Raw genomic sequence first — 26,915 nt, 5'->3', positions numbered from 1 at the left:
AGGAGTCTGTCACATGAACGCATTCTCCAACATAAAATACCCGTGTGAGCACTAAACACCTGTGAACTCTACCTGTGTGTGTAGATGACCCCGAGGCAGAGGGGATGGCGATGACGTATTTCATGGTCAACAAGTCTCCGGGCAAGGGCGCGTGCTCTGTCCAGCCCTCGTCTGGTGTGGAGATGGACACTGTCTTCAGGGTCTTCTGCAAGGAGTGGCAGGATGAGGTCAGTTTTGCATATTATTCGGTGTTTTTTGTTGTCAGATTTGTTTGTTATTCTCCTGTGCGTGCGTTCTGTTGCCAGTGCTAGTGTTCTTGTTCTTCTGGTGTCACCTCCTTTTCTGCGTCTCCTGTTGTCAGTGTGCTTTTTGGGGAAGATTCTCCTGAGTCATATTCGTGTCTTGTGTTGTCAGCTTTGTTTGTGTGTATTTGTGTGTGTGAGTGTGTGTGATTTTTGTTTCATTTTGTTTTGTTTTCTGGGTGGTTTTTTTCTGTCAGCTTACTTTCTGCTTCTCCTGTTCATGTCTTGTGTTCTCCGTCGCGATATAACCTTGAATGTTTGAAAACGACGTTAAACACCAAAATTTAATAAAGAAAGAAAGAAAGATGTCTTGTGTTGTCAGCTTTGTGTGTGTGTTGTTTTCTCGTGTTATTTGTTGTTGTTATTGTTGTTGTTGTTGTTGTCAGCTCACTGTCTGATTCTCCTGTCCATGTCTTCTGTTGTCAACTTCCTGTCTGTTTTCTTCTGCGCATGTCTGCTTTTGTCAGCCAGCATGCATGTTATCAGCATGCGTTCTGCTTCTCCTGTGTATTATATGTCAAACTACAACAACCATTTGCGTGCCAAATGTCTAGCAGCTTCTGGCCTTTAGCTGAAAAAGTCGAATATCATCTCGGATTCGAGCCTTGTTCATGTTGGGTTGGTGTTAATGCAAACACGGCGTTCGATCGCCGCTGTTCTGCGTGACAGCTACCTGATTGGAAAGTGACAGCGAAGTTGAAAGAGAATAACACCCTTCCCGGCCCCCTCTTATCCCCTTCCCGCCCTCTCCATGTGTGTCACCCGTTTAGCGGTAACTCGATCTTGAGTACGGACATCTTTGACGCTGAGTCATTGGAAAGCCGTGACTGACGCACAGTACTAACAATAGTTATCTGGCTGACGGCGCTGCAAGCGACATTGTCCGAGGACCAAGATGTTTTCCAAGCTGTGCAGAGATGATGATGATGATGATGATGATGATGATGATGATGATGATGATGATGATGATGATGATGATGATGAAGATGATGATGGAACTTTATTTTTCAAGGATAGAGGTTTAAGAGAGAGAGAGAGAGAGGGGTGGGGGGGGGGGGGGGGGGGGGAGAACTTTGGCTCCCTCTCTCGATCCTGAGTTCCCAGCTAAACAAAGTCAAATAATAAATTATTGACTGAATGTTTAAAAAAAACAAAAAACAAATTAGGACATTCGTCCACCGTTGAACAGAAGAGGTAAGGTACGTTGTGCACTGCCTGACAGAAACAGGACAACTGCCAAGTATGTAGGATAAAAAGATAATAATAAACACTTGTGCGCCCTCGTAAAGACCTTCCTTGGTTGAACCTAAAGTTGACTTAGCTTTTACCGAAAATTCAGTGCCAAAGCTTCGTGCAGCGAGCTTCAAGAAGCAGACTTCGCGAAGTGGACCAATAAATATCAGGCGTTAAGGAAATTGATTCGACAATTTAGATAGTCTCACTGTGCCCAGCTTTCGCATTCGATATAATTTTATACCCCATCCTAAAATGTTGCTTCCCCGTCTAATTAAAAGAGGGGCCCTTTTTTTGAAGGAGAGAAGGATTCCGAGAGAAGCATGTCAGTTTCTTGCAAGTGAAGGAAATTCGTGGTGAATTTCGATAGATTTCACCCTCAATATTTGATTCCTTCGAAAACATGTACCGAGTGGTATGAGATAACCGTATGCCACAGTAGGATATTGCTTGATTGAAAGTTGTAGAACCCTAGCTATGCCACAGTAATATATTGCTTGATTTAAAGTTATAGAACCGTATGTCACAGTATCCCGCAGTGGGGCACTGCGGTTATGAAATTAAAGGCCCCTCCTGTTTTTGGAACCGCAGGAGCTTTCTAGTTTGCTGTTAGGTAGATTTTTGGTTCCTCTTTCCTGTCATGCTCTCTTTTTCTTCATGAATTCTTTTCTTTTTTCTGCCTTCTTGCTCATTCACCTGTATTTTTTCCAAAAATCTCTTCTCTTGCCGCTTGTCTCGCGATTCATGTATAGTTTAATCTGTTAGTGTTCTGATGTAAGCCCAGCAGTAGATAGGTTAAGCCTATTTTAACATACTGGAAACTGGTAATCTTCCGGTAGGTGTTAATTTAGTTTTACTAAAGCCTGCTGGGACATAAGTAATGGGTTGGTGCATTTGTAAACAGGAATCGCTTGACAAGTGGCCCCCTTCATCCCCCCCTTCCTCGTCCTGATATGGCTCTGCGTAGTCGGCTGGACGTTAAGCAACAAATAAACAAACAAACAAATGTCACAGTAAGATATTGCTTGATTGAAAGTTGTAGAACCCTATGCCTCAGTAAGATATTGCTTGATTGAAAGTTGTAGAACCCTATGTCACAGTAAGCTATTGCTTGATTGAAAGTTGTAAAACCCTATGTCACAGTAAGGTATTGCTTGATTGACTTGAAAGTTGTAGAACCCTATGTCACAGTAAGGTATTGCTTGATTGAAAGTTATAGAACCGTATGCCACAGTAAGATATTGCTTGATTGAAAGTTGTAGAACCCTATGCCACAGTAAGATATTGCTTGATTTCAAGTTGTAGAACCGTATGCCACAGTAAGATATTCCTTCATAAGCGTAGGATATTGCTTGATGGGAAGAGGTATGAAATAATCGTACGCCTCAGTAAGATATTGCTTGATGGGAAGATGTATGAAATAACCGTACGCCTCAGTAAGATATTGCTTGATTGAAAGTTGAATGGGACAACCGTATGCCACAGTAACACGCTGCTTGAAAGGTGTGTAAGACAACCGTACGTCACCGTAACATACGGCTTAATTGAAAGGTGGTCACGTCAGGAGAGAAGTGGAGTGAAAGAGAGTGAAGGAATTGAAAGGCCGGGGCTCCGTCACGCCGACCCACAGCGCCAAGCTGACAGGGCGCCAGATGAAGGATGACAGCAGACGCCTGTCACGCGCCGCTCGTGCGCTACTTTGTAGCGGCCATTGTGGCGCCGTCACTGCGGCGTGGCGGGGCGGCGCTAGCACTGGATAACAGCCATTATTGCGGGGTGTTCATAACGGCCATATTAGCGGGGTGTTCCTAATGGGGATGTCACGCCGCGCCTCCCTTTGACACACCGACTCAAACTGAAGACATAGAGACACGAGGCGGCTGAGCCTGGGCTGAGCATGCCGCCACAAGGCACAAAACTCTGCGCTTCTTCTACTCCCCCCCCCCCCCCTCTGTCCCACAGACTTTCACAGTGTTGACGCAGTACGCAGCAAGACATACCCACAGGTTTGTACTGGTGACTTCCGTAACCAGATGGTAAGCGGTCAGTGACAGCGTACTGATAACACAGAATACAGTACAGTCGAAACCCCATCTTTAGACCTCCAGTCTTACATTGGAGGGGGGGAGAAGGAGTGTTCCGCCATCCACCACTGAGCGAGCCAAAGAACTGGCAGTGTGTAAATACGCAGCTATTATGGGCAGAATATACCTGCGCAGTTTCAGCGGCACAGACGACGCACGGCAAATTATTTAAATGCCGCGATAGGGATTATGACGAGTACTTGGCCTGTTTTACTTTCATGCAACGTGTAGCGGGCTGCAGTGCGTCGTGGGTCCTGCATTATGTGAGCGGAGCCCCTTAGCATGGTATGTCGTAGGTTGTCGCAAAATCGGCGTGCCGTTTAATGCAAAATTAAATTATAATTAAAACAAATAAAAGTCGACGAAGTCCAGTTTTGGCTTAGCAGGGGTACAACATTCGGCACAACAAAGTTCTGGGTTCTTTAGTGTTGTCACGCGTCACTGGGAGGGGGAAGGGGGAGGGGGACGAGGGTGTGTGTGCGTGACCGCGGCCTGCCTGCCTGCGCCGTGTAGCGTCTCCGCGCCCCTCTATCAGCGCGCACGGGACGGGCGGGGGAGACCGCAGCGCCGCTACCTCACTGGTCTCTCTTCTGCCTTTAGCGCTGTTTCTACAAGTCAGTGGTCTCTCTATCTTCTACTGCCTTCAGCTCTTTCGTCCTCTCCTCCTCCCTGCTTGCTGCACGCCGCCTGACGTTGTCCGGGCTGGAGGAATTTGACGGGACGCGCCGCAGGCAGTTGACGCTCGTGGCTTTATGGAGTAGGCAAAAAGTTTATGGGCCTCCGGGCTTAGCTCGTAATGATGGGGCTTAACTGACCCGCTGAACCGCCCTCCATACAACCACCACCTCCATCACCGCCACGACCACCTGCGGAGCTGTGAACGCCGTTGCTGCCGACGCTGCGAAGTCTGAACACTGCTGGACTGACGTGAGTGACGACGTTGAGAGGAAGGTACGCTGATGATTTATCTTTAACGCGGCTATGTGGCCAAGGGAGGACAATGCCCTTTTCACAAAAAAGAAGAAAATACGGAAACGACAACGAAGGCGAAACTCCGATGAAGCTAATCCAGTGTAGTTGCAACATTTCAGAATGACTTGAACTTGTAGATGCAACATTTCAGAATGACTTCAACTTGAAGAAGCAACATTTCAGAATGACTTTAACTTCGGAGCCGAATGAAGGAGGAATGTTTAAACTGACAGTACAGAAGACTGAAAAAGGAAACACTGTTCAGTCCACTTGTAGACAAATAACTTTAGCAACCAGTGTCCGAGGAAGCGATTCTTCGCCAGAAAAAAAACATTTCTGGAACGGGACGGGACAGAGAAGCCAAGAGAAGATGATATTTTTATGGAACAAAAAGCGGAGAAGGAAGAAAAAAATCAGTGTCCACAATGCAACACTTCTGCAGGGAGGGGACAGAGGAAGAAGGAAGATGATATTTTTACACAGCAAAAAAAAAGGAGAAGGAAGAGTGAAGACAAAAATCAGTGTGTACCAGGCAACACCTCCGCAGCCAGTGACACAGGAAAGAAGCGAGGCGACTGGCGTCTGTCCAGACGATGTGCGCGACCCGCAGAGCGAGGTGTGACGTGGCCTGGACTGGTCGCCTGCCAGATGGTCACTGGCCAGTGCACATGCTGGCCCATTCACACGCAGGACTGCCACGCCATTCCGGACAGGGGGCTGTGATAGCTGTGGATTTTTTTCCACAGGTGTCGTCAGTGTCCGTGCCACAGGTGTTCAAAAAGCGCAGCGTACGAAGAAACCGTGAAATGGAGGTCTTGGACGAGGAACAGCTTACTAGATCTAGTCGCGAGCGAAGCACACGCGCGGAACTGGTGTTAGAAGCACATTCACAAGAAGAAGAACCGAACCGTCCTGACAAAAAACAAGCGTCGTGTAGGTGAAGCCCAGTAGGGGACTTGTAGTTGTAAGAAAGGGCCGTACCTGCGTGCGTTGCATACAGAGAGCAGCGTTGAAGGAACTGAAGTTTAGAGTTTTACACTGCAGCCAGAAGAGAGTGCCGCGCACCTTCAAGACACCAGAATGATCCTGGAAGATGCGCTCCACATACAGAAGAGGATGTTGGTAACTTAGATGGATTAGTCTTGGAAGAGTTGTTTTGCTGCAGGCAGGAAACTAGCAAACGGATTTGCCGGTTATTAATGGTGGCCTTCAGGAAACGATGCAGTTCGTAAGAAATTCAAATTCCTCTGCTTGGGTGGTGCCGCGGCGCTGTGTGCAGAAAACGGGACGGTGTATGGAGGCGAGAACGAGTCGAACACTGAGAGATAAGCACTTGGCTGCACAAGAAACAACGGACAAGAGACAGATGAAGTCGGAGTTGATAAAAGTGTGCACCAGAGACAAGAACTGAAGAGAGAGAGGGAGAGGCCGAGAGAAAGAGACAAGACTGAACAAGACAGAAAAAGAGTTCAACAGTTGGTTTGTGCATGCACCGATCCTGGCGGGGAACAATGAGGTGTGTGTGTGCCCGCTGCCTGCCTGAAATGATAGCGCTGCGGGGGGGGGGGGGGGGCGACTGAACGAAAACAGCACTGCAACTGGCGTGACTTGCACTGACAGGTAATTATTTCATCCATTTTCCGTAGCTTGTACTCCCTGCCCCCCCCCCCCTCTCCCTTACCCCTCCCCTTCCCTTACCCCTCCCCTTCCCCAATTTCCTTTCTCGCCCTTCGACTCACGTAATGGGCGAAGAGGTGGTGAATGATGACCTCTTTTGTTGTTACCATTTTGCGAGGCGCGAACGAAAACTGTTTGAGGATGTCTGAATTGTCGGTGTTTATTGTCTGAATTGTCTATACTTGCACCTATTTGTATGCAAGTACTGTATCGACCCACGCTCAGAACTAGAGCAGAGAGGAACGCCAAGGAACAACGACCCGCGCCGACAACCTTCCTTACCATCGGTTTTCTTAGCATTTTATTTTGGCAGCACGCAAGGAATTTTTCTCTCTCTCTCTCTCTCTCTCTCTCTCTCTCTCTCTCTCTCTCTCTCTCTCTCTCTCTCTCTCTCTCTCTCTCTCTCTCTCTCTCTAAGATCTCTCTCTCTTCCCCCTCTCTCTTCCCCCCCCTCTCTCTCTCAGTCCCCCTCTCTGTCTCCCCCACCGGCACGGTTGGCCTAGTGGTAAGGCGTCCGCCCCGTGATCGGGAGGTCGTGGGTTCGAACCCTGACCGGGTCATACCCACAGAACTTAATATAAGTTCTGTGGTCATACCTAAGACTTTAAAATTGGCAATCTAGTGGCTGCTCCGCCTGGCGTCTGGCATTATGGGGTTAGTGCTAGGACTGGTTGGTCCGGTGTCAGAATAATGTGACTGGGTGAGACATGAAGCCTGTGCTGCGACTTCTGTCTTCTGTGTGGCGCACGTTTTATGTCAAAGCAGCACCGCCCTGATATGTCCCTTAGTGGTCGGCTGGGCGTTAAGCAAACAAACAAACAAAATCTCTCTCTCCCCCCCCCCCCCCTCTCTCCCTCTCTCTCTCTCTCTCTCTCTCTCTCTCTCTCTCTCTCTCTCTAATAGCTAATGTGATATGCACGGGAGTGTCGGTCACGAAGCCGGGTAATTGGCTCATCACTGCTGCATCTTTTCTAATGGAAGTCGATGGAGCGTACATGCACAGGCATAAATTGTCTTTTCCCCCTTTCTCTCCCTTCAGTGCACAGGTCGGGGTTTGAAAAACTCACGTTATAACCGTGTTTCAGTGTCGTTATAACCGTGTGTCAGTGCACAGGTCACGTTGGGATAGTGTCATAGCGCACATCGGTTATAGTCCCTCTAATCCCAGGAAATAGGCGAATAATGCGGCGCACAGCTAGACAAATGTCTCATTGATCTTCTCGATGCGGTTCCCAGTGACCATTTATTATTTATTTATTGGGCTAGCTCCGGATAAGGCGACAGGGAGGAAGAGACGAGACAGTGTGGTTTCTAGGCTCAGTATAGTGTGCTTGCTACGCAACTCCTTGTTTGAAGACTACAAATCCTCAGTGGTGATGTTCATGTCATGATGATGATGATGATCGAACAAATTCTGTATGTTGTGCATTCAGTTGTATATGATGATGATGATGGACATAATGATAAACATGAGAGCCATGGCTGAAGTCGCGTATTTTCCCGTGTTACAGTACTGCTAACAGTAACAGCTTCTGCTTTAATTCTTTTGGTCCTGTCGGGGGCGAAACTTTCAGTAATACAGACAGGCAACATTTCTTCTTTACTTTTCAGTTTTCTTGCCGCGCAGACGACACACTGGGGCGTAATACATGTTCATGGCCCAGTCAGTAATGAGTGCAGGCATACTGAGACCATTCAATCATCCTTAGCCCCAACACAAGACCCAACATGTTTATTTCTGCTTTGTTAAACTCAGTTCCCTAGCAGTTTTTGGCGGACAGGGTTGCAAAACCTTTACCCCCCCCCCCCCCCCCCCCCCCCCCAACCATTTTTATATTTAGTCAAGTTTTGACTAAATATTTTAACATCGAGGGGGAATCGAAACGAGGGTCGTGGTGTGTGTGTGCGTGTGTGTGTGTGTGTGTGTCTGTGTGCGTGTGTAGAGCGATTCAGACTAAACTACTGGACCGATCTTTATGAAATTTGACATGAGAGTTCCTGGGTATGAAATCCCCGAACGTTTTTTTCATTTTTTTGATAAATGTCTTTGATGACGTCATATCCGGCTTTTCGTGAAAGTTGAGGCGGCACTGTCACGCCCTCATTTTTCAACCAAATTGGTTGAAATTTTGGTCAAGTAATCTTCGACGAAGCCCGGACTTCGGTATTGCATTTCAGCTTGGTGGCTTAAAAATTAATTAATGACTTTGGTCATGAAAAATCTGAAAATTGTAAAAAAAAATAAAAATTTATAAAACGATCCAAATTTACGTTTATCTTATTCTCCATCATTTGCTGATTCCAAAAACATATAAATATGTTATATTCGGATTAAAAACAAGCTCTGAAAATTAAATATATAAAAATTATTTTCAAAATTAAATTGTCCAAACCAATTTAAAAACACTTTCATCTTATTCCTTGTCGGTTCCTGATTCCAAAAACATAGATATATATGATATATTTGGATTAAAAACACGCTCAGAAAGTTAAAACAAAGAGAGGTACAGAAAAGCGTGCTATCCTTCTTAGCGCAACTACTACCCCGCTCTTCTTGTCAATTTCACTGCCTTTGCCATGAGCGGTGGACTGACGATGCTACGAGTATTACGGTCTTGCTGAAAAATGGCATTGCGTTCAGTTTCATTCTGTGAGTTCGACAGCTACTTGACTAAATATTGTATTTTCGCCTTACGCGACTTGTTGTTTACTCAGATGTCTCTTTTTGCCCCTTTCCCTCCTTTCCCTCCTTTTTTGAATCACCACCGGAAGTGATTTATGGGATTTTTGTTATAGCATAGCATGAGTCAAGCAGGTTGCTGCGATGTAAAAACGCATCGCTGCTATGCGCGCCTTTCGATCATTCCACATACATATTCGATGATAAGGACTGTGGTGCTTGTTGGTGTGTGTGTGTGTGTGTGTGTGTGTGTGTGTGTGTGTGTGTGATGATGTGTACCCGCGCTGACTAATCAACATTGTCGCCGAGCAAGGCAGTGGATGTGCACTTGGTGGTATCAGGCTTCGGGGGGGGGGGGGGGGGGGGCAAGGATGGGAGAAGTCGGAGGGGGGAGAGCAAGAGGAGCTGGTTCAGCAGCCGACATGACTGAAGCAAAGGTCACGAGGAGAGATTACTCTACCTTGTACGCACTGAGCTGTGTTTGCTTGTCACAAAACGGGGATGTTTCTTCAAATGATGTCGCTAATTTCGGCCGACAGTTGTTTGTTGAGGCTTACTAGCAGAACACCTGGGGAATAGCAAGTGGTTGGGGGGGGGGGGGGTCGGGGGGACAGGTAAGTCCTGTCAACCTCCTAGCGTCCCCGTCCCCCCCTTGGTACGCCGTGAGGGCATGCCCTTATATGTTCATGTCGGGCATGGCCTTGTGTCCTGATACCCATTTCGTCCTGAAAGGTTTGTACACGTTCCCTCCTCCTTAAAGCCACATTCAATCCCGTGAAAACAGTTCTGTTCACCATCTCAGATATGGCCAGGCTTTTACCTGGGTTAAAGGCCACACCTCCACTTGGACGCATACCAAAACTCAGTATCTTGAATGCTCTGTTCTGAGGGGGGATGTTTGGATGAATCGAATTCCCTGCTTGCCAGTAGCGTCCGTGAAGAAATCTATACATCAAATAATTCCCACTCTTCGAAGAGAGCACATAGGCTGGTGTTTGTACATTTAGTCAAGTTTTGACTAAATGTTTTAACGTAGAGGGGGAATCGAGACGAGGGTCGTGGTGTATGTGCGTGCGTGCGTGTGTGTGTCTGTGTCTGTGTGTCTGTGTGTGTGTGTAGAGCGATTCAGACTAAACTACTGGACCGATCTTTATGAAATTTGACATGAGAGTTCCTGGGTATGAAATCCCCAGACGTTTTTTTCATTTTTTTGATAAATGTCTTTTATGACGTCATATCCGGCTTTTCGTGAAAGTTGAGGCGGCACTGTCACGCTCTCATTTTTCAACCAAATTGGTTGAAATTTTGGTCAAGTAATCTTCGACGAAGCCCGGACTTCGGTATTGCATTTCAGCTTGGTGGATTAAAAATTAATTAATGACTTTGGTCATTAAAAATCTGAAAATTGTAAAAAAAATATTTATTTTATAAAACGATCCAAATTTACGTTCATCTTATTCCCCATCATTTTCTGATTCCAAAAACATATACATATGTTATATTTGGATTAAAAACAAGCTCTGAAAATTAAATATATAAAAATTATTATCAACATTTTTTTTTCGAAATCAATTTAAAAACACTTTCATCTTATTCCTTGTCGGTTCCTGATTCCAAAAACATATAGATATGATATGTTTGGATTAAAAACACGCTCAGAAAGTTAAAACGAAGAGAGGTACAGAAAAGCGTGCTATCCTTCTCAGCGCAACGAATACCCCGCTCTTCTTGTCAATTCCACTGGCACTGCCTTTGCCACGGGCGGTGGAGTGACGATGCTACGAGTATACGGTCTTGCTGCGTTGCGTTGCGTTCACTTTCATTCTGTGAGTTCGACAGCTACTTGACTAAATGTTGTATTTTCGCCTTACGCGACTTGTTTTTATATTTAGTCAAGTTTTGACTAAATATTTTAACATCGAGGGGGAATCGAAACGAGGGTCGTGGTGTATGTGCGTGTGTGTGTGTGTGTGTGTCTGTCTGTGTGTGTGTGTGTGTGTGTGTGTGTGTGTGTGTGTGTGTGTGTGTGTGTGTGTCTGTGCGTGTGTGTGTGTGTGTGTGTGTGTGTGTAGAGCGATTCAGACTAAACTACTGGACCGATCTTTATGAAATTTGACATGAGAGTTCCTGGGTATGAAATCCCCAGACGTTTTTTTCATTTTTTTGATAAATGTCTTTGATGACGTCATATCCGGCTTTTCGTGAAAGTTGAGGCGGCACTGTCACGCCCTCCTTTTTCAACCAAATTGGTTGAAATTTTGGTCAAGTAATCTTCGACGAAGCCCGGGGTTCGGTATTGCATTTCAGCTTGGTGGCTTAAAAATTAATTAATGACTTTGGTCATTAAACATCTGAAAATTGTAAAAAAAAATAGAAATTTATAAAACGATCCAAATTTACGTTTATCTTATTCTCCATCATTTGCTGATTCCAAAAACATATAAATATGTTATATTCGGATTAAAAACAAGCTCTGAAAATTAAATATATAAAAATTATTATCAAAATTAAATTGTCCAAATCAATTTAAAAACACTTTCATCTTATTCCTTGTCGGTTCCTGATTCCAAAAACATATAGATATGATATGTTTGGATTAAAAACACGCTCAGAAAGTTAAAACAAAGAGAGGTACAGAAAAGCGTGCTATCCTTCTTAGCGCAACTACTACCCCGCTCTTCTTGTCAATTTCACTGCCTTTGCCATGAGCGGTGGACTGACGATGCTACGAGTATACGGTCTTGCTGAAAAATGGCAGCTACTTGACTAAATATTGTATTTTCGCCTTACGCGACTTGTTTGTTTTTATATTTAGTCAAGTTTTGACTAAATATTTTAACATCGAGGGGGAATCGAAACGAGGGTATGGTGTATGTGTGTCTGTCTGTCTGTCTGTCTGTGCGTGTGTGTGTGTGTGTGTGTGTGTGTAGAGCGATTCAGACTAAACTACTGGACCGATCTTTATGAAATTTGACATGAGAGTTCCTGGGTATGAAATCCCCGAACGTTTTTTTTATTTTTTTGATAAATGTCTTTGATGACGTCATATCCGGCTTTTCGTGAAAGTTGAGGCGGCACTGTCACGCCCTCATTTTTCAACCAAATTGGTTGAAATTTTGGTCAAGTAATCTTCGACGAAGCCCGGGGTTCGGTATTGCATTTCAGCTTGGTGGCTTAAAAATTAATTCATGACTTTGGTCATTAAAAATCTGAAAATTGTAAAAAAAAAAATAGAAATTTATAAAACGATCCAAATTTACGTTTATCTTATTCTCCATCATTTGCTGATTCCAAAAACATATAAATATGTTATATTCGGATTAAAAACAAGCTCTAAAAATTAAATATATAAAACTTATTATAAATTTTTTTTTTTAGAAATCAATTCAAAAACACTTTCATCTTATTCCTTGTCGGTTCCTGATTCCAAAAATATATAGATATGATATGTTTGGATTAAAAACACGCTCAGAAAGTTAAAACGAAGAGAGGTACAGAAAAGCGTGCTATCCTTCTTAGCGCAACGAATACCCCGCTCTTCTTGTCAATTCCACGGGCACTGCCTTTGCCACGGGCGGTGGAGTGACGATGCTACGAGTATACGGTCTTGCTGCGTTGCGTTGCGTTCAGTTTCATTCTGTGAGTTCGACAGCTACTTGACTAAATATTGTATTTTCGCCTTACGCGACTTGTTTTGGTATGTCCTAGTGGATGGGGTGTCTTGTCCCATGAAAAAGACTGGCCAGATCTCAAACGGCGAGTCGAATTGTTTACACTGGAAAGGCTGTGACTTTTCAATGCTTTCACCGAGACCATTTTGTCAGCGATATTATTTTGAATGTGGACTTTTTAGTGAAAAGCCGTGTCAGTGTATGTACCATTCGGCCTATTTGTAGCCTGGACTTCCGATGTTTATACGCGAAAAGGCGCGATTGGCACAAGTGATAGGTCACGCATACACCATTTTGCGTTTGTGGAGATGTGCACAACTGTAAAACTAGTCTTACTCTTAGCATTTACCTTCCTTTGGTGAACAGGCAATGACACTTGAAGTAACTATTCCAAAATATATACGCGAAGAGGCGTTTTAATGTTCTTGTCGGTGTTTAAAACTGAAACGTATCCTGCTATTAGCATAATTTCCGCCATTGGATTCAGACTTGACTATTTATTTCCGAAATGTATACGTGAAGAAGCGTCAAAATTATTGATAAGAAAGGGCACCCAAACTTGTTCTTTCACTTGAATTATTTATTTATTTATTTATGTTTTTGGTCGAGATGTGTACAGCTGAAACTTATCCTAATGTTGGCCTTTGCTATTGGATTCAGACACTGAAACTTGTCGTAGCTTGGTAGGCGTGAATTGGATATTCAGACACTGAAACTTGTCGTAGCTTGGTAGGCGTGAACGCGGGAGCAGTAGGATTTCATTTCTTCTGAGAGAACACGAACGAGTGTCTTTGTACATGTTGTATGCACCACCCAGAAAAACAAGTTCATCGGGGTTGGAAATGACTTTTGTGAAAAGAATTCCTTTTATGTTAATCCCGGTTTCCCCCTGCTCATGTGCATTTTTCCCGTATCCAAAACATCACAGAATAGAGTCTCACATACTGTTTTTGTGGCGGGTGTGGGGAGGGGAGGGGGTAGGGATTAGGGGGGAAGGTCTGAATGACTCAGGAGTTTGTTGGCTATTTATCTTCATTGATTGATCCATTCATGGTGATATTCATTGTGATATCATGTGTTGCAATAAGCGCCTGAGACGTCTAATCAACAAAAAGACAGTGGAACTAAGTTTGCAAGAATCGCTGTAAGCGAAAAATTCCGGTATTTTATAGGTATACAACTCGTCGAAAAAGACCAGCAGTGAACTCTATAACCAGTCATATATATATATTCCCAGTTGATATTTCGATTGTCTACATATACCCGAAAATTCGATTCCTTCAAAAACTTGCTCCGAACGGTTACGTCCCTTGAATATGAAAAGAAAACCATTTGCGCTGAAGCAAATTCTTAAATTAAAATATACAATTTGTTCAGAATGAATTTGACCCAATGAGTGTAAAGTACCAAAGGTCGATCATCAGTACTTTGGAAGGAAGGGAGGGGCGGTATTCAGTGTGGAGTTTATGCGAGATCAACACTGCTGAGTGCCATGCGGTGCGAAAGCTGGAACCAGACGAAACATGAGATCGTTACATCGGTACCATGCAGTCACTGCTGGGGTGGTGGAGGCGGGAAAATCAATGCTAGCCGTTCATTTAGATGCCAAGGTGCCCGTTAATTAGACTGCTGGACCACGCTGCTAAAACACTGGCTGTCCCAGTCTCACAGTGAACGAACTCTGCAGGCAAAGTAGACATGCAGACTTGCTTCCCTTGCTGCTGTGTGACAACCGTCTATATAAAGCCGTCCGGATATCAATTCGACAAAGTCAATTTCGTGAAGTCTTTTTAACGAAGCTCGCTGTACTAAGCTTTATCACTGATTGTTTGATTAAAAGACTTCACAAGAAAGGCTCCGGCGCTGTAATGGATGACAGACGAATACTAAAAACAACTAGAATATGGCCCCTCAACGCCAAGTGTTCTGTGATGAATAAAAGTCGCATCGGACATGAGACGGACGAAAGGTGGAGAGACACACACCCCAAGACAATAAGGTTCTCTGCCGATACCGCTGAGGAAGAAAGGAAATCTTCTGTGAGGACACAAATATCGGATGTAGGACAGACGTACAGAGCACAGACACAAACCAAAGGCATTAAATATCCACTAGCAACACTGAGCGAGAGAGAGAGGGAGAGAGACAAAGAGAGAGAGAGAGGGAGAGAGACAGAGAGAGAGAGGGAGAGAGACAGAGAGAGAGAGGGAGAGAGACAGAGAGAGAGAGAGAGAGAGAGAGAGAGAGAGAGAGAGAGAGAGAGAGAGAGAGAGGTTTTCAGACGACACGTTTAATGAGTGAGGGAGCGCTTGTATATTGGCGGATAAAAATGTATACACCATTTTTTTTTTATTCTTAATTACTGCAATGACTTAATTTTCTCGATTTGACCAGGCCGGCTGATTTTTCCCCCCCGTTTATTTTACACCGCAGAACACTTTGCGGATTCATGTTTCTCTTTGCAAGCGATAACTTACGTGCAGACGTGTTTCAGCTCCGGTAAGGGGCTCGAGACGAAGGGTCAGAGAGTTTATTGAAAAGGGAGAAAACAAAGTTACAAATGAAAGAAGAACAAGCTTAGAGAAAACGAGATTAAGAAATGAAAACAAGCGGGTTACACACTTACCACAAACATTGAGAACTCGTGCGTAAAAAAAAAAGAATGCAATATACATTAATTTACTTTTGAGGTTTTGGGTCCCATCAGCTATGGAGACTTCAACAAGTGTATTTACTTTTTGCGATTTCAATTTGAAATCTGTTTTAGTTTTTTAGATGTTGTTTTTTGAGGGGGGGGGGGGGAGGGGTAAAAAGAAAACCTGTTTTTCCCCCCATCAACCGTCTCCAGCCGTGTGAGTCGCTGGTTTTGTGTGTGTGTTTTTGTTTATTTTTGTTTTTGTTTTACTGATATATATATATATAAATTAATTAGTGAGCTCATTCCTTACACAGTTAGCTAAAATAAAATCAGCGTGACTCGGGCAAAACTCATGGCTTACCGTGACTCACGTGTGTGTCTGGGAGGCCATTTCGTTTTTTCGTCATGAATGAGTATTGTACTGTGTTGTAGCAGTTCTGATATGAATGTGTCGGTGGCATAATGACTGCTGTGACTCATTTGTGTAACCGCCTGAAGTACTGTTTCCTTTTATGAATTAACGAGTGTATATTTCTGGCAGTGGCAAATTATGTGATTTGAAGTGAGTCATTATTGTGTGTGATCCTTGCTACATACTGTTTCCTTACTGTAATTAATCAGGTGGTTTTGTGTGTGTGTGTGTGTGTGTGATGTTGCAGTATTTGAATTCAGCAGGTCAGTAGTCGAGTGGCGAAATGTGTGCTTCAAAGTGAATCATTTGCGTATATCTTTCTGGAAGACAGTTTCTCTTGTGTAATTAATGTGTCTGTGTCTGTTCTGTTTGGATTTTGTCATTAATGAGTGTATAATTTTGTTGTGTTTTAGCAACTTCCGGTGTGGTACGAAGTGAGCTACAGCCTGTCAGACGATGAGGCAGCAAGGTCTCGGTCAGCCTCGGGCCCGTCAGTTGGGGACCGCCAACTTGTCTACTGGGGTCTGAGTCACCAAGTCGCCTTCCGTCTTCCGGCGGGCTTGCCTCAGTATGGCCGAAAAGGTATGTTTGATGTTTTACTTTCACTACAATCATGTTAGATTTTTTCCTGATCTTGGGAGTAATGGCGCCAGCTTCTCTCTGGCTTGTGTCTTTCACGAGACACACATTTTGTTTTTAATAAAGAGTTTTCAAGTGAAGCAAAAAAGAAAAGCGCACGGTACACTTGCTAATGAATTATTGATTGCGTTAATGGTCTTGCTATGTCCGCCAACCTGTCTCCATTTGAGACCTTGCAACGAAGGCATAAGAATGACCAGAACGAGCGACAGCATAAGGCATATATACTTCGAGATTTATTTTTGTGAAATGTTTACTGAATGGATCTTCTGCAGTAGAAACACACCCTGTGTTGGCTTATGTTTACTGGTTTTAAGTGCAGCCTTTTTGTAAGCTATACAATGAGAAATTGCAAATCAGTACCTCAGATAACTGTACATACTAATCCCCCAGTCACACCAGGCCTATGTGGACAGTCTGGACAGAGATAGTTGGTACAGTGGAACCCCTTTTTAAATACCCCCGACCCCCCCGAAAAAAATCAAGACTCCCGTACCTATTAAGACCCTGTTTTTGCAGATTTCTGTCCATAACCTCTGTGAGTTCAACCCCAATTTAAGACTCCCTCCCTTCTAAGACCCGATTTTCTCTGATTTTTGGAGGTCTTAAAAGGGGGGTTCCACTGTATCCTGGTATGTTGTGTCTGTGCGAGTGGCACAGGCCTGTTGGTCCTGTTCCAAACCGGATGGTTAAGTGGTGAACACCAAACAGGTTCCTCTTCGCTCCTGACTCGACAGCAGACATCCCTTGTACATCGCTTTGACTTGTCCTCCAAGTCCACCCCCCCCTCCCAAGTCCACACACACACACCCCCCCCCCCCCCCACCACCACCATCCCAATCCCACTCTGTCTCTCTTTTCACTGGCATTTTCGGAAAAAGCCGTAGTCATTAAATCTTTATCATCAGTGGTGTTTTTGTGTTTTTGAATTGAAAAACAAAACCCACCGATTGACTGATTCAGATTTTGTTTCCTTGCAAATCACACTTTTCTCGCTTTCAACTCCAAATTTTAGCCTCTTCGTACCGACCAAATATTCCAGCAAACCTTTATTCTCTGAACGTTCATGAAAGTATCACTGAAGAAAGACCCCTACGGAAGGTCTGTAATAAATTACGTGTACACGGGTAGCGCGAATCCATCGCTGCACGCTTTCCCCAATATTTACAATATTTACAAATATTTGCCAAGGAGCCCGTATTTTTTTCTGAAAATACACCAACAAAATAAGCATACAAAAAACACAAAAGACAGGCAGAAAGAAAGAAAGACTTGAAAATTCTGTATGATTTTGCTCCACTGATGGTTAGGATAGACATTAATCAACAAACAAAAACGTCTGGTTGGGCTCCAATCGTGTGCCTGCTTGCACAGAAGATGCTCCAATCGTGAAAGAATACCAAAATCTGTGTGAGTTTGCTCTCGTCACGGGCCTGCTGGCGACTGAAGAAAATTGTGTTTGCCAGCAGTGCTATTCCTGTGTTGGTGTGGCCTATGATTCAGTGTGTGTGTGATGGAGGGGGGGGTGGGGGTGGGGGGTGCTAACAGATGAGCTATTTCCTGGCCACATTTGTCACACTCCCAGTGACACGAGCGCAATGCCGTTAAACCCAGGGTGGGCTCTCTATGCGCCATTTTTTCCGTCCCACTAATAACTGTTTTCCTCTCCGACGATTGAAACAAAAAGTTCAGTCTGATGTGCTCTTCGCTGGTTTGAAGTAACTGTCTTTTTCCTCTTTCTTTTTTCGTTTACTCTTTCTTCTTCCTTTTTTTTTTTTTTTTTTGCGGGCTGTCAGGGGGAGGAAGGGGGGGGGGTGTGTCTTTGGGTTTTTACCATTTCCACCCAGTCAACCCAGTCTGACACCACCTACTTTTAATCAGCCCCGCCGCCTTGGTTTAATTACATTCTCGGGAGGTTTGATTTTTCTTCTTCTTCTAAAGCTGTCTAACTTGAACTCACAGCATTACTGTACTGGCTTATTTTGCACACAAAAAGCCCCGTTTTATTTCTTTTCCTCGTTTTTATCTTTTAAGTCTGATCCGCGGAGAAGTTCAAATTTAACACTTTATTTTAACCCCCTCGTTTACAACTTAACGATTATTTCGAAGCAACTATCGAGTGCATAGTATCGAAATTTATGGGCCGCATTGAAAGGAGCTTTGTTTGCACAGGTAGTCATTGCTACACGGCAGTAAATCAACTTCACTTCGCCCTTATCTCACATTGTGCTACGGTTCTTCTGTAGCACGGCAGGAACTATTAACACTGGGCTGTAGAGATTGAGCACAATGAAATGTTGGGTGAACTTGTCTTGATCAGCGTGCAATTTGTGAAATCAGACAACTTGGGTTTGGAATTGCGTCATTTGTGATTTGGAATAACTTGACTATAGGTGGAATTGGTGATATCGTTATACTCCGTCACGGCGGAGGGCTGACCGTGCACCCAAAGGCGGACTCTACCAAATGGGTATTTTTTGAAAGCTTGGGGCCTGCCGAACATTAAAATCGATGTTAACAAGAAATATTCAAGGGCGCACTTTCTCTGTTCAGTCAAAATTCAACTATACCCTGAAGAGTGATGCACGAGCATTTCAGACGCTTGCCTCTGAAAAAAGAAGTTCTCAGCCAAATTACGAACTCAAACTGGTACGTTTTACATATAAATGTGTTAGTTAGTATCTTTTGATTATCACAAAACAATTTGCGACTGCTTTGGCCCAGGATGCTGGTGACAGTATCATTATTATGAACCCTACCCTAAATCCAGGAAAAACGTCGTCCAAAATGTAGGTAAGTTTTGATTAAAAATAAATTCACACAAGACTAGTATTGTTGTTTGGCTTCAATGGATATATTTTCGTCAAGTATGATGTCTTTACATGATATCTGTAAAATATGAATGGATTTGAACCATATAATATGTCACTATGACCTTCCAATCTTCCTAACGCCCAGCCCAGTAAAGCGTGCGAGACGTTTCCTGAACAAATGTCGCTTTGTGGTGCGAGTTCAGTGTGACATGATTAGTTTCCAGAACCCCATTTCTGACTTTCAAAGTGTATCTACATACATTTAGCAATGCACGAGCAAAATATGACAACTTAATGGTGCCTTTTGGTTTCATGCTATGGTAAAAAATCCTAGTGATAGTGTTTACAGCTTGAAACAAAACATAACAGAGGGGAGTAGTCTTCCTCAATCTGGTTCAGAGCATAATGTATTTCCATTTTCAGAGGTAGCAATATTTCTGATAAGAGCTAGAGCCAATAATTATAATGATGCTGAATATTTGAAAAATGAACTTTGTGATTCATCTGAGTAGCAGAAGAGCCTTCGTGATCGTCAGCGTAAGGCTGGCTGTCTTCAAGGCAATTCCTAGATGAACAACTTAACACTGCGTTCGATTATTCGCCCGTTTCTTAAGCTAGAGCTTTGAAACTTTACACGCATCTAGGGCTACATGAACGCTTTACAATACATACAATATAGTTGACTCTCGCGTTATTTAAATGTCACAACAAGGTCATTACCAGGCAAAAACGAGGGAAAACCGACGGAAAGTACCATTTTCTGCAACTGACTGTTAGAAAAAGCTTTCAAATTCAATTATTTTGGGGGGATTAACGCATCTCTAGACATGACAATCATCCGATTATCAGACATCAATTGTGGAGGTCACGACAAGGTCATTACCAGGCAAAAACGAGGGAAAACCGAGGGAAAATACCATTTTCTGCAACTTGTGTGTAAGTAAAAGCTTTCAAACTCCATCTTCTTCTGGTATTGGCGCATCTCTAGGCATGACAATCATCTGATTAACAGTCCTCAATTTTCAAGGTCACAACCAGGTCATTACCAGATAGAACCGAGAGAAAACCGAGAAAAAATACCATTTTCTATAACTTTTTTGTAAGTAAGAGCTTATAAACTCCATCTTCTTCTGGGATTAGCGCTGATTTCTATGACCCTGAAGTCTGAGGAAAGATTTCTTGGCCCATGCCTAGTTTGAAGGTCATCACAAGGTCAAGTTTACACGTTTTCTATTTGTGTTCGGCTATTTTCTAAGCTAAAGCTGTTGAGGCAGATTCATGACATCTTCCTTCGCCCACAGGGGCTCTAGGGGGGTGGGCGGGGCTGGATGTAATAGGGGTAGAAAGAGAAGGGGAGAGAGAAGAAAAACTCAATGTTAAGGTGTTCATCTACCGATAGCCTTGCGGTCTGCAAGCCTGACTCTGAGGATCACACCGGCTGTCCTGGCACCCAGACGAGTCATAAAGTTGTTATATTTTCCGTCGTTTTACCCTGTAATGACCTTGTTGTGTGACCTTTAAATATTACGAGAGTCAACAATATTTGTTTCATGTCTTATAATGCCCTAGACGTGTGTAAAATCCCATCCTTGTCATGACCTTCAAACATTGCATGGGTCAAGAAAACTTTCCAAAGACTTCAGGGTCATTGAAATCAGCGCTAATCCTAGAAGAAGATGGAGTTTATAAGCTCTTACTTACAAAAACGTTGCAGAAAATGGTATTTTCCCTCGATTTTCCATCGGTTTTATCTGGTAATGACCTCGTTGTGACCTTGAAAATTGAGGACTGTTAATCAGATGGTTGTCATGTCTAGAGATGCGCAAATACCAGAAGAAGATGGAGTTTGAAAGCATTTACTTACACACAAGTTGCAGAAAATGGTATTTTCCCTCGGTTTTCCCCGGTAATGACCTTGTCGTGACCTCCACAATTCATGACTGTTAATCGGATGATTGTCATGTCTAGAGATGCGCTAATCCCAGGAAACAATTGAATTTGAAAGTTCATTCTTACAAACATTTGCAGAAAATGGTACTTTCCCTCGGTTTTTCTTCGGTTTTACCTGGTGATGACCTTGTTGTGTGACCTTTAAATATTACGAGAGTCAACAATATTTGCGTTATGTCTCATAAATCCCAAGACGTGTGTAAAGTTGTAATTAAGCTTTAGCTTCGAAAATAGCTGACGTCCAGAAAGTATTTCATTTGACCGTAAAAGATATTCCCAAATAGAAAACGTGTAAATTTGACCTTGTCATGACCTTCAAAGTAGGCATGGGTCAAGAACACTTTCCTCGGACTTCAGGGTCATTGAAATCAGCGCTAATCCCAGTAGAAGATGGAGTTTATAAGCTCTTACTTACAAAAAAGTTATAGAAAATGGTATTTTCCCTCGGTTTTCTCTCGGTTCTATCTGGTAATGACCTGGTTGTGACCTTAAAAATTGAGGACTGTTAATCAGATGATTGTCATGCCTAGAGATGCGCCAATACCAGAAGAAGATGGAGTTTGAAAGCTTTTACTTACACACAAGTTGCAGAAAATGGTATTTTCCCTCGGGTTTCCCTCGTTTTTACCCGGTAATGACCTTGTCGTGACCTCCACAATTGATGTCTGATAATCGGATGATTGTCATGTCTAGAGATGCGTTAATCCCAGGAAGCGAGAGGTTGCGTGTTCAGGCCTGGGTCAGGCCGCTATTTTCTCCCCCCCTTTCCTAACCTAGGTGGTGGGTTCAAGTGCTAGTCTTTCGGATGAGGCGAAAAACCGAGGTCCCTTCGTGTACACTACATTGGGTGTGCACGTTAAAGATCCCACGATTGACAAAAGGGTCTTTCCTGGCAAAATTGTATACGTATAGATAAAAATGTCCATCAAATACCCGTGGGACTTGGAATAAAGTAAAAAAAATATTCCATCTCACACGGCATTAAATCTCAGGAAACATGAATACACGCATGCAGGAAAAAAAAAATATGGGTTGCGCCGTATGTATGGCAGCTCGCTTTCCCCGGGGAGAAAGCAGCCTGAATTTCCATGAGGGTAACCTCACTGGACTGTAAATCTTATCCAATCCAATCCAATCCATTCAATCCAATCCAAACAATTGAATTTGAAATCTTTTTCTTGCAAACAGTTGCAGAAAATGGTACTTTCCCTCGGTTTTTCCTCGTTTTTGCCTGGTAATGACCTTGTTGTGACCTTTAAATAACGCGAGAGTCAACTATATTTTGCGTATTGTAAAGCGTACATGTAGCCCTAGACGCGTGTAAAGTCTCAAAGCTCTAGCTTAAGAAACGGGCGAATAATCGAACGCAGTGTTAAGTTGTTCATCTAGGAATTGCCTTGAAGACAGCCAGCATTACGCTGACGATCACGAAGGCTCTTCTGCTACTCAGATGAGTCACAAAGTTCATTTTTCAAATATTCAGCATCATTATATTGGCTCTAGCTCTTATCAGAAATAATGCTACCTCTGAAAATAGAAATACATTATGCTCTGAACCAGATTGAGGAAGACTATTCCCATCTGTTATGTTTTGTTTCAAGCTGTAAACACTATCACTAGCAATTTTACCATAGCATTAAACCAAAAGGCACCATTAAGTTGTCATATTTTGCTCGTGCATTGCTAAATGTATGTAGATAAACTTTGAAAGTCAGAAATGGGGTTCTGGAAACTAATCATGTCACACTGAACTCGCACCACAAAGCGACATTTTTTTCAGGAAACGTCTCGCACGCTTTACTGGGCTGGGGGTTAGGAAGATTGGAAGGTCATAATGACATAGTATATGGTTCAAATCCATTTATATTATACAGATATTATGTAAAGACATCATACTTGGCGAAAATATATCCATTGAAGCCAAACAACAATACTAGTCTTGTGTGAATTTATTTTTAATCAAAACTTACCTACATTTTGGACGACGTCTTTCCTGGATTTAGGGTAGGGTTCATAATAATGATACTGTCACCAGCATCCTGGGCCAAAGCAGTCGCAAATTGTTTTGTGATAATCAAAAGATACCAACTAACACATTTATATGTAAAACGCACCAGTTTGAGTTCGTAATTTGGTTGAGAACTTCTTTTTTCAGAGGCAAGCGTCTGAAATGCTCGTGCATCACTCTTCAGGGTATAGTTGAATTTTGACTGAGAAGAGAAAGTGCGCCCTTGAATATTTCTTGTTAACATCGATTTTTATGTTCGGCAGGTCCCAAGCTTTCAAAAAATACCCACTTGGTAGAGTCCGCTTTTGGGTGCACGGTCAGCCCTCCGCCGTGACGGAGTATTACAGTTGCGTCATTTGTAATTGGGAACAACTTGACAAGGTGGAATTGGTGAAATTATACAACTTAGGTGTTTGCTAAGAGTTGTGTCATGTGTGATTGCTAATAACTTGACTAGGTAGACAGGAAGATGAAGATGTCGTTTCGTGCGACGTTTGGCATCTAGCCATTGTTTTAAAGGACTGACAGTTAAGCCTTCGTGAAGACAGCGTGATCATTGGCGAAGAGGTGTGTAAATTGTGACCAGGGACCATACCAGGGACACTTGCTGACACTCAGATATGTGTGTCCAGGCACAGGTCAAATACACTAACCTCAACCCGCGACGTATTCCTTTAGGTTTATTGACCCCTCTTACACCCCCCACACACACTTCCATTAGCATAATCATAGCGTCGCAACTCACCCCGCTACTTTTTACAACTTTTTGTTTCCGCCCTGTCTGTCATTTCGAGACCTTGAACCTTAGATGTAGGACCAGTAAACTCCGCGTCTAAAAGATTACTTGCGTTCAAAGCCACAATTTCAAGCTTTGACAGAAACAGAGTAGTGTCATTTCTTCAACATACATACACGCACGCACACACACACACAAACACGCACGCACGCACGTACAACGCTCTCACACACACAAACAAACACTCACACACACACACACACACACACACACACACACACACACACACACACACACACACACACACGCACGCACGCGTAAGCACAAACGTGCGCGCGTATACACGCACACTCACAAACACACACACACGCGCGCACACACACACACACACAAAAATAGAGCACGTGGGAGTTGCATCCCACGAACGCAGAAGAACAAGTAACATTAGTTACGAGAGACACTGAGACAGGTCAAGTGTACCGACCAGTGTCTCCTGAAATCGATCCAAGTAAAGGGCAAGGCATTGCCGTAATCTCCAATATGAAATGAAAGTGTCGCTTTGTAGTGTCGAGTCAAGGGGGTTACAGGGTACCTGACTCGGGGTAAGGGTGAGCACACACACACCGAATAGTTGAGATCAGAGATAAGAGGCACTGCCACACCGCACACGGCGGATAGAAAGCACTGATTACAGCTCGGTGGTACAAAGCGAGAAGAAGACTCCAAGAAAGAACTGAGTAGAGCTCAGGAAAAGAAATTGAACAGTTCTCGTCAAACAGACGATACAGTATATTGCAATGAGTATAACTCAGTGGTAGAAACTGAGAAGAGGACTCAAAAAAAGAACTAAGTATACCTGAGTGGTACGGTGCGAGAAGAAGACTCCAAAAAAGAACTGAGTGGAGCTCAGAAATAGAAAGTGAAAAGTTCTCGTGAAACTGACGATAGAAGGCACCGAATATAGTTAGCTCAGTGGTAGAAAGTGAGAATACGCAGTGAGAAGATTCAGGGAACGGACGGAGACATACCACAGTGGCAAGAAGACGCAGAGAAAGAGCTAAGTAGAGCTCAAAAATAGAAAGTGAGAAGGTTTCGTCAAACAGACGATAGAAGGCACTGAGGGTAGCTCAGTGGTCAGGGCCGGACCAAATGAGTTGTAAGGGGGGGGGGGTTCCTCCTTTTTTTTTGGGGGGGGGGGGTCAAATCAGCGAAGTGGCGAAGCCACAAGCGCGCGCCTGCTTACTAGGGGGATCCGGGGGCATGCTCCCCCGAAAAATTTTTGAAAAATGGTTAAAATCTGTGCAATCTGGTGCATTCTGGGCCTTGTTTTGAGAGGGGGGGGGTTACCTTTTTTTCATCGGATTTCACATTGAATAAAATTTGTTAGAGACACACACAAAATTTATTTTAAAAAAACCAAAAAAAAACCCCAAACACTCAAAGCAAGGTACATGCTTTTTCCAGGGGTGGGGTTCCGGAACCCCTGGAACCCCCCCCCCCCCCCCCCCCCCCGGGTCCGGCCCTGGTGGTAGAAAGTGAGAAGTCATCGTGGCTAGGCAGAAAGGTCAGATGGTATCGGTATCAGTACAAGGAACACGAGGGGTGAGAGTTAAGTAAAGTCCCCCCGTTTCATTGATAAGGGGGGAGGGCCGAGTGTGTGCCCGCGTGCGCCGTTGTCACTGATAGGCATTGTGTGGCAGAACTCTGCTCCCCGCTCCTCTTCAAACTCACTTGCAAATATTGACGACGGGCACACCTCGCCTCGAGCCCTTTGGCGACCCTCCTCTTCCCCATACCTTTGTACGCCCCTGCCTAAAGACACCCCCAACCCCCAGCCCTTTCCCCTTCTTCACACCCCCCCCCCCCCCCCCCCCCTCCATGTTCCGACCACCTCTCTCTCCTTCTCTGTCTTTCTACCTCTCTCGCTCTCTCATCTCTGTCTGCCTCTGTCAGCCTCTCTCTCTCTCTCTCTCTCCCTCCCTCCCTCCCTCCTCAGGCCCCCCTCTCTCTCTCTCTCTCTCTCTCTCTCTCTCTCTCTTTCAGCTCTCTCTCTCTCGCTCTGCGCTCTCTCTCTCTCTCTCCCTCTCCCTCCCCTCACTCACTCTCTCTCTCTCTCTCTTCCTTGGCTTTTCGTATCTTTTCGTTCTTGTCGTGGTCGGGATGTTTGCTTTGATTTTCTCGAGAAATGGGTCAGAGGCAAGGAGGTGGCTGTTTGCAGGGCACTTCTTGGTTGTCACTCTATTTCAGATGGCGCTTTGTGTTAAGAATTCATTTATAGTCTACAGGTGAACACAGCCACTCAGACACACTCAGACACGCAGACAGTTGCACTGATGCACATACATACAACACGCGCGTGCGCGCACACACGTACACACAAACACACACGCTCGCACGCACGCACTCATATACACACACAAACGCACACACACACACACACACACACACTCACACATACACACACATTCGGCATAACCTAATGCCAGGAGTTGTCGGCCTTTTAATGTAGACGCAGTTTGGTCAAAATGTCTCCATGTCATCCTGCTGCGATGTAGCAAAACTGCTGCATTGTGGGAAAACTGCTGCATTGTGGGAAAATTCTTGTCTTGAGAGATGCTTTGTGTGATAAGGAATGACTCCTTGGTTAAAAGAGATTGCTGCTACAGAAAACAGAGGCTCCAGCAATGAACGGTAACGGCAGCAGCGAAAGATGACCGCTGCAATAAAAGCTGACTGCCACAGTCTGTCAAGGATGATTATGGCAGCTATAGTCTACGAAATTCTTCAAAAAGTATCCACGGCGCAAAAAAAAATGGCACAAGAACAATCATTAAACCAAAAAGTGTATCTTGTTGAGCTCCTTTGTTATATAATACATTCCATGGCTTTATTAAAACATATATTTGAATAACAAGCCAAGGGGCAATTATAAAGGGGAATTTAGCAACTCAACTGAACATAATTAGTAACAGTCTCAATCTAAGGATGATTGCTACTGCTGTTACATCTCCTCTTTACATTGCTGCTACTACCACTACGAAAAAGAAAGTTGAATCTTATCAGTGATTTGTTGAGATACATGCACACAAGCTTGAGTGGT

General features: G+C 43.9%; 1 protein-coding gene across 1 annotated transcript in view; it reads left to right on the top strand.

The window, feature by feature from the left end:
- LOC138983078 (polycystin-1-like protein 1) overlaps nt 1-26,915 on the top strand; it is a gene marked incomplete in the record, with an annotated part of 82,619 nt that overhangs the window by 3,030 nt on the left and 52,674 nt on the right. The window contains 2 exon segments of the mRNA XM_070356484.1: nt 85-227; nt 16,083-16,251. Coding sequence (XP_070212585.1) covers nt 85-227; nt 16,083-16,251 — 312 coding nt within the window.

The sequence above is a fragment of the Littorina saxatilis genome, linkage group LG12, assembly GCF_037325665.1.
Source record: "Littorina saxatilis isolate snail1 linkage group LG12, US_GU_Lsax_2.0, whole genome shotgun sequence".
In the NCBI taxonomy this organism is placed as follows: Eukaryota; Metazoa; Mollusca; class Gastropoda; order Littorinimorpha; family Littorinidae; genus Littorina; species Littorina saxatilis.
This window is presented reverse-complemented; position numbering and strand designations above follow the sequence as displayed.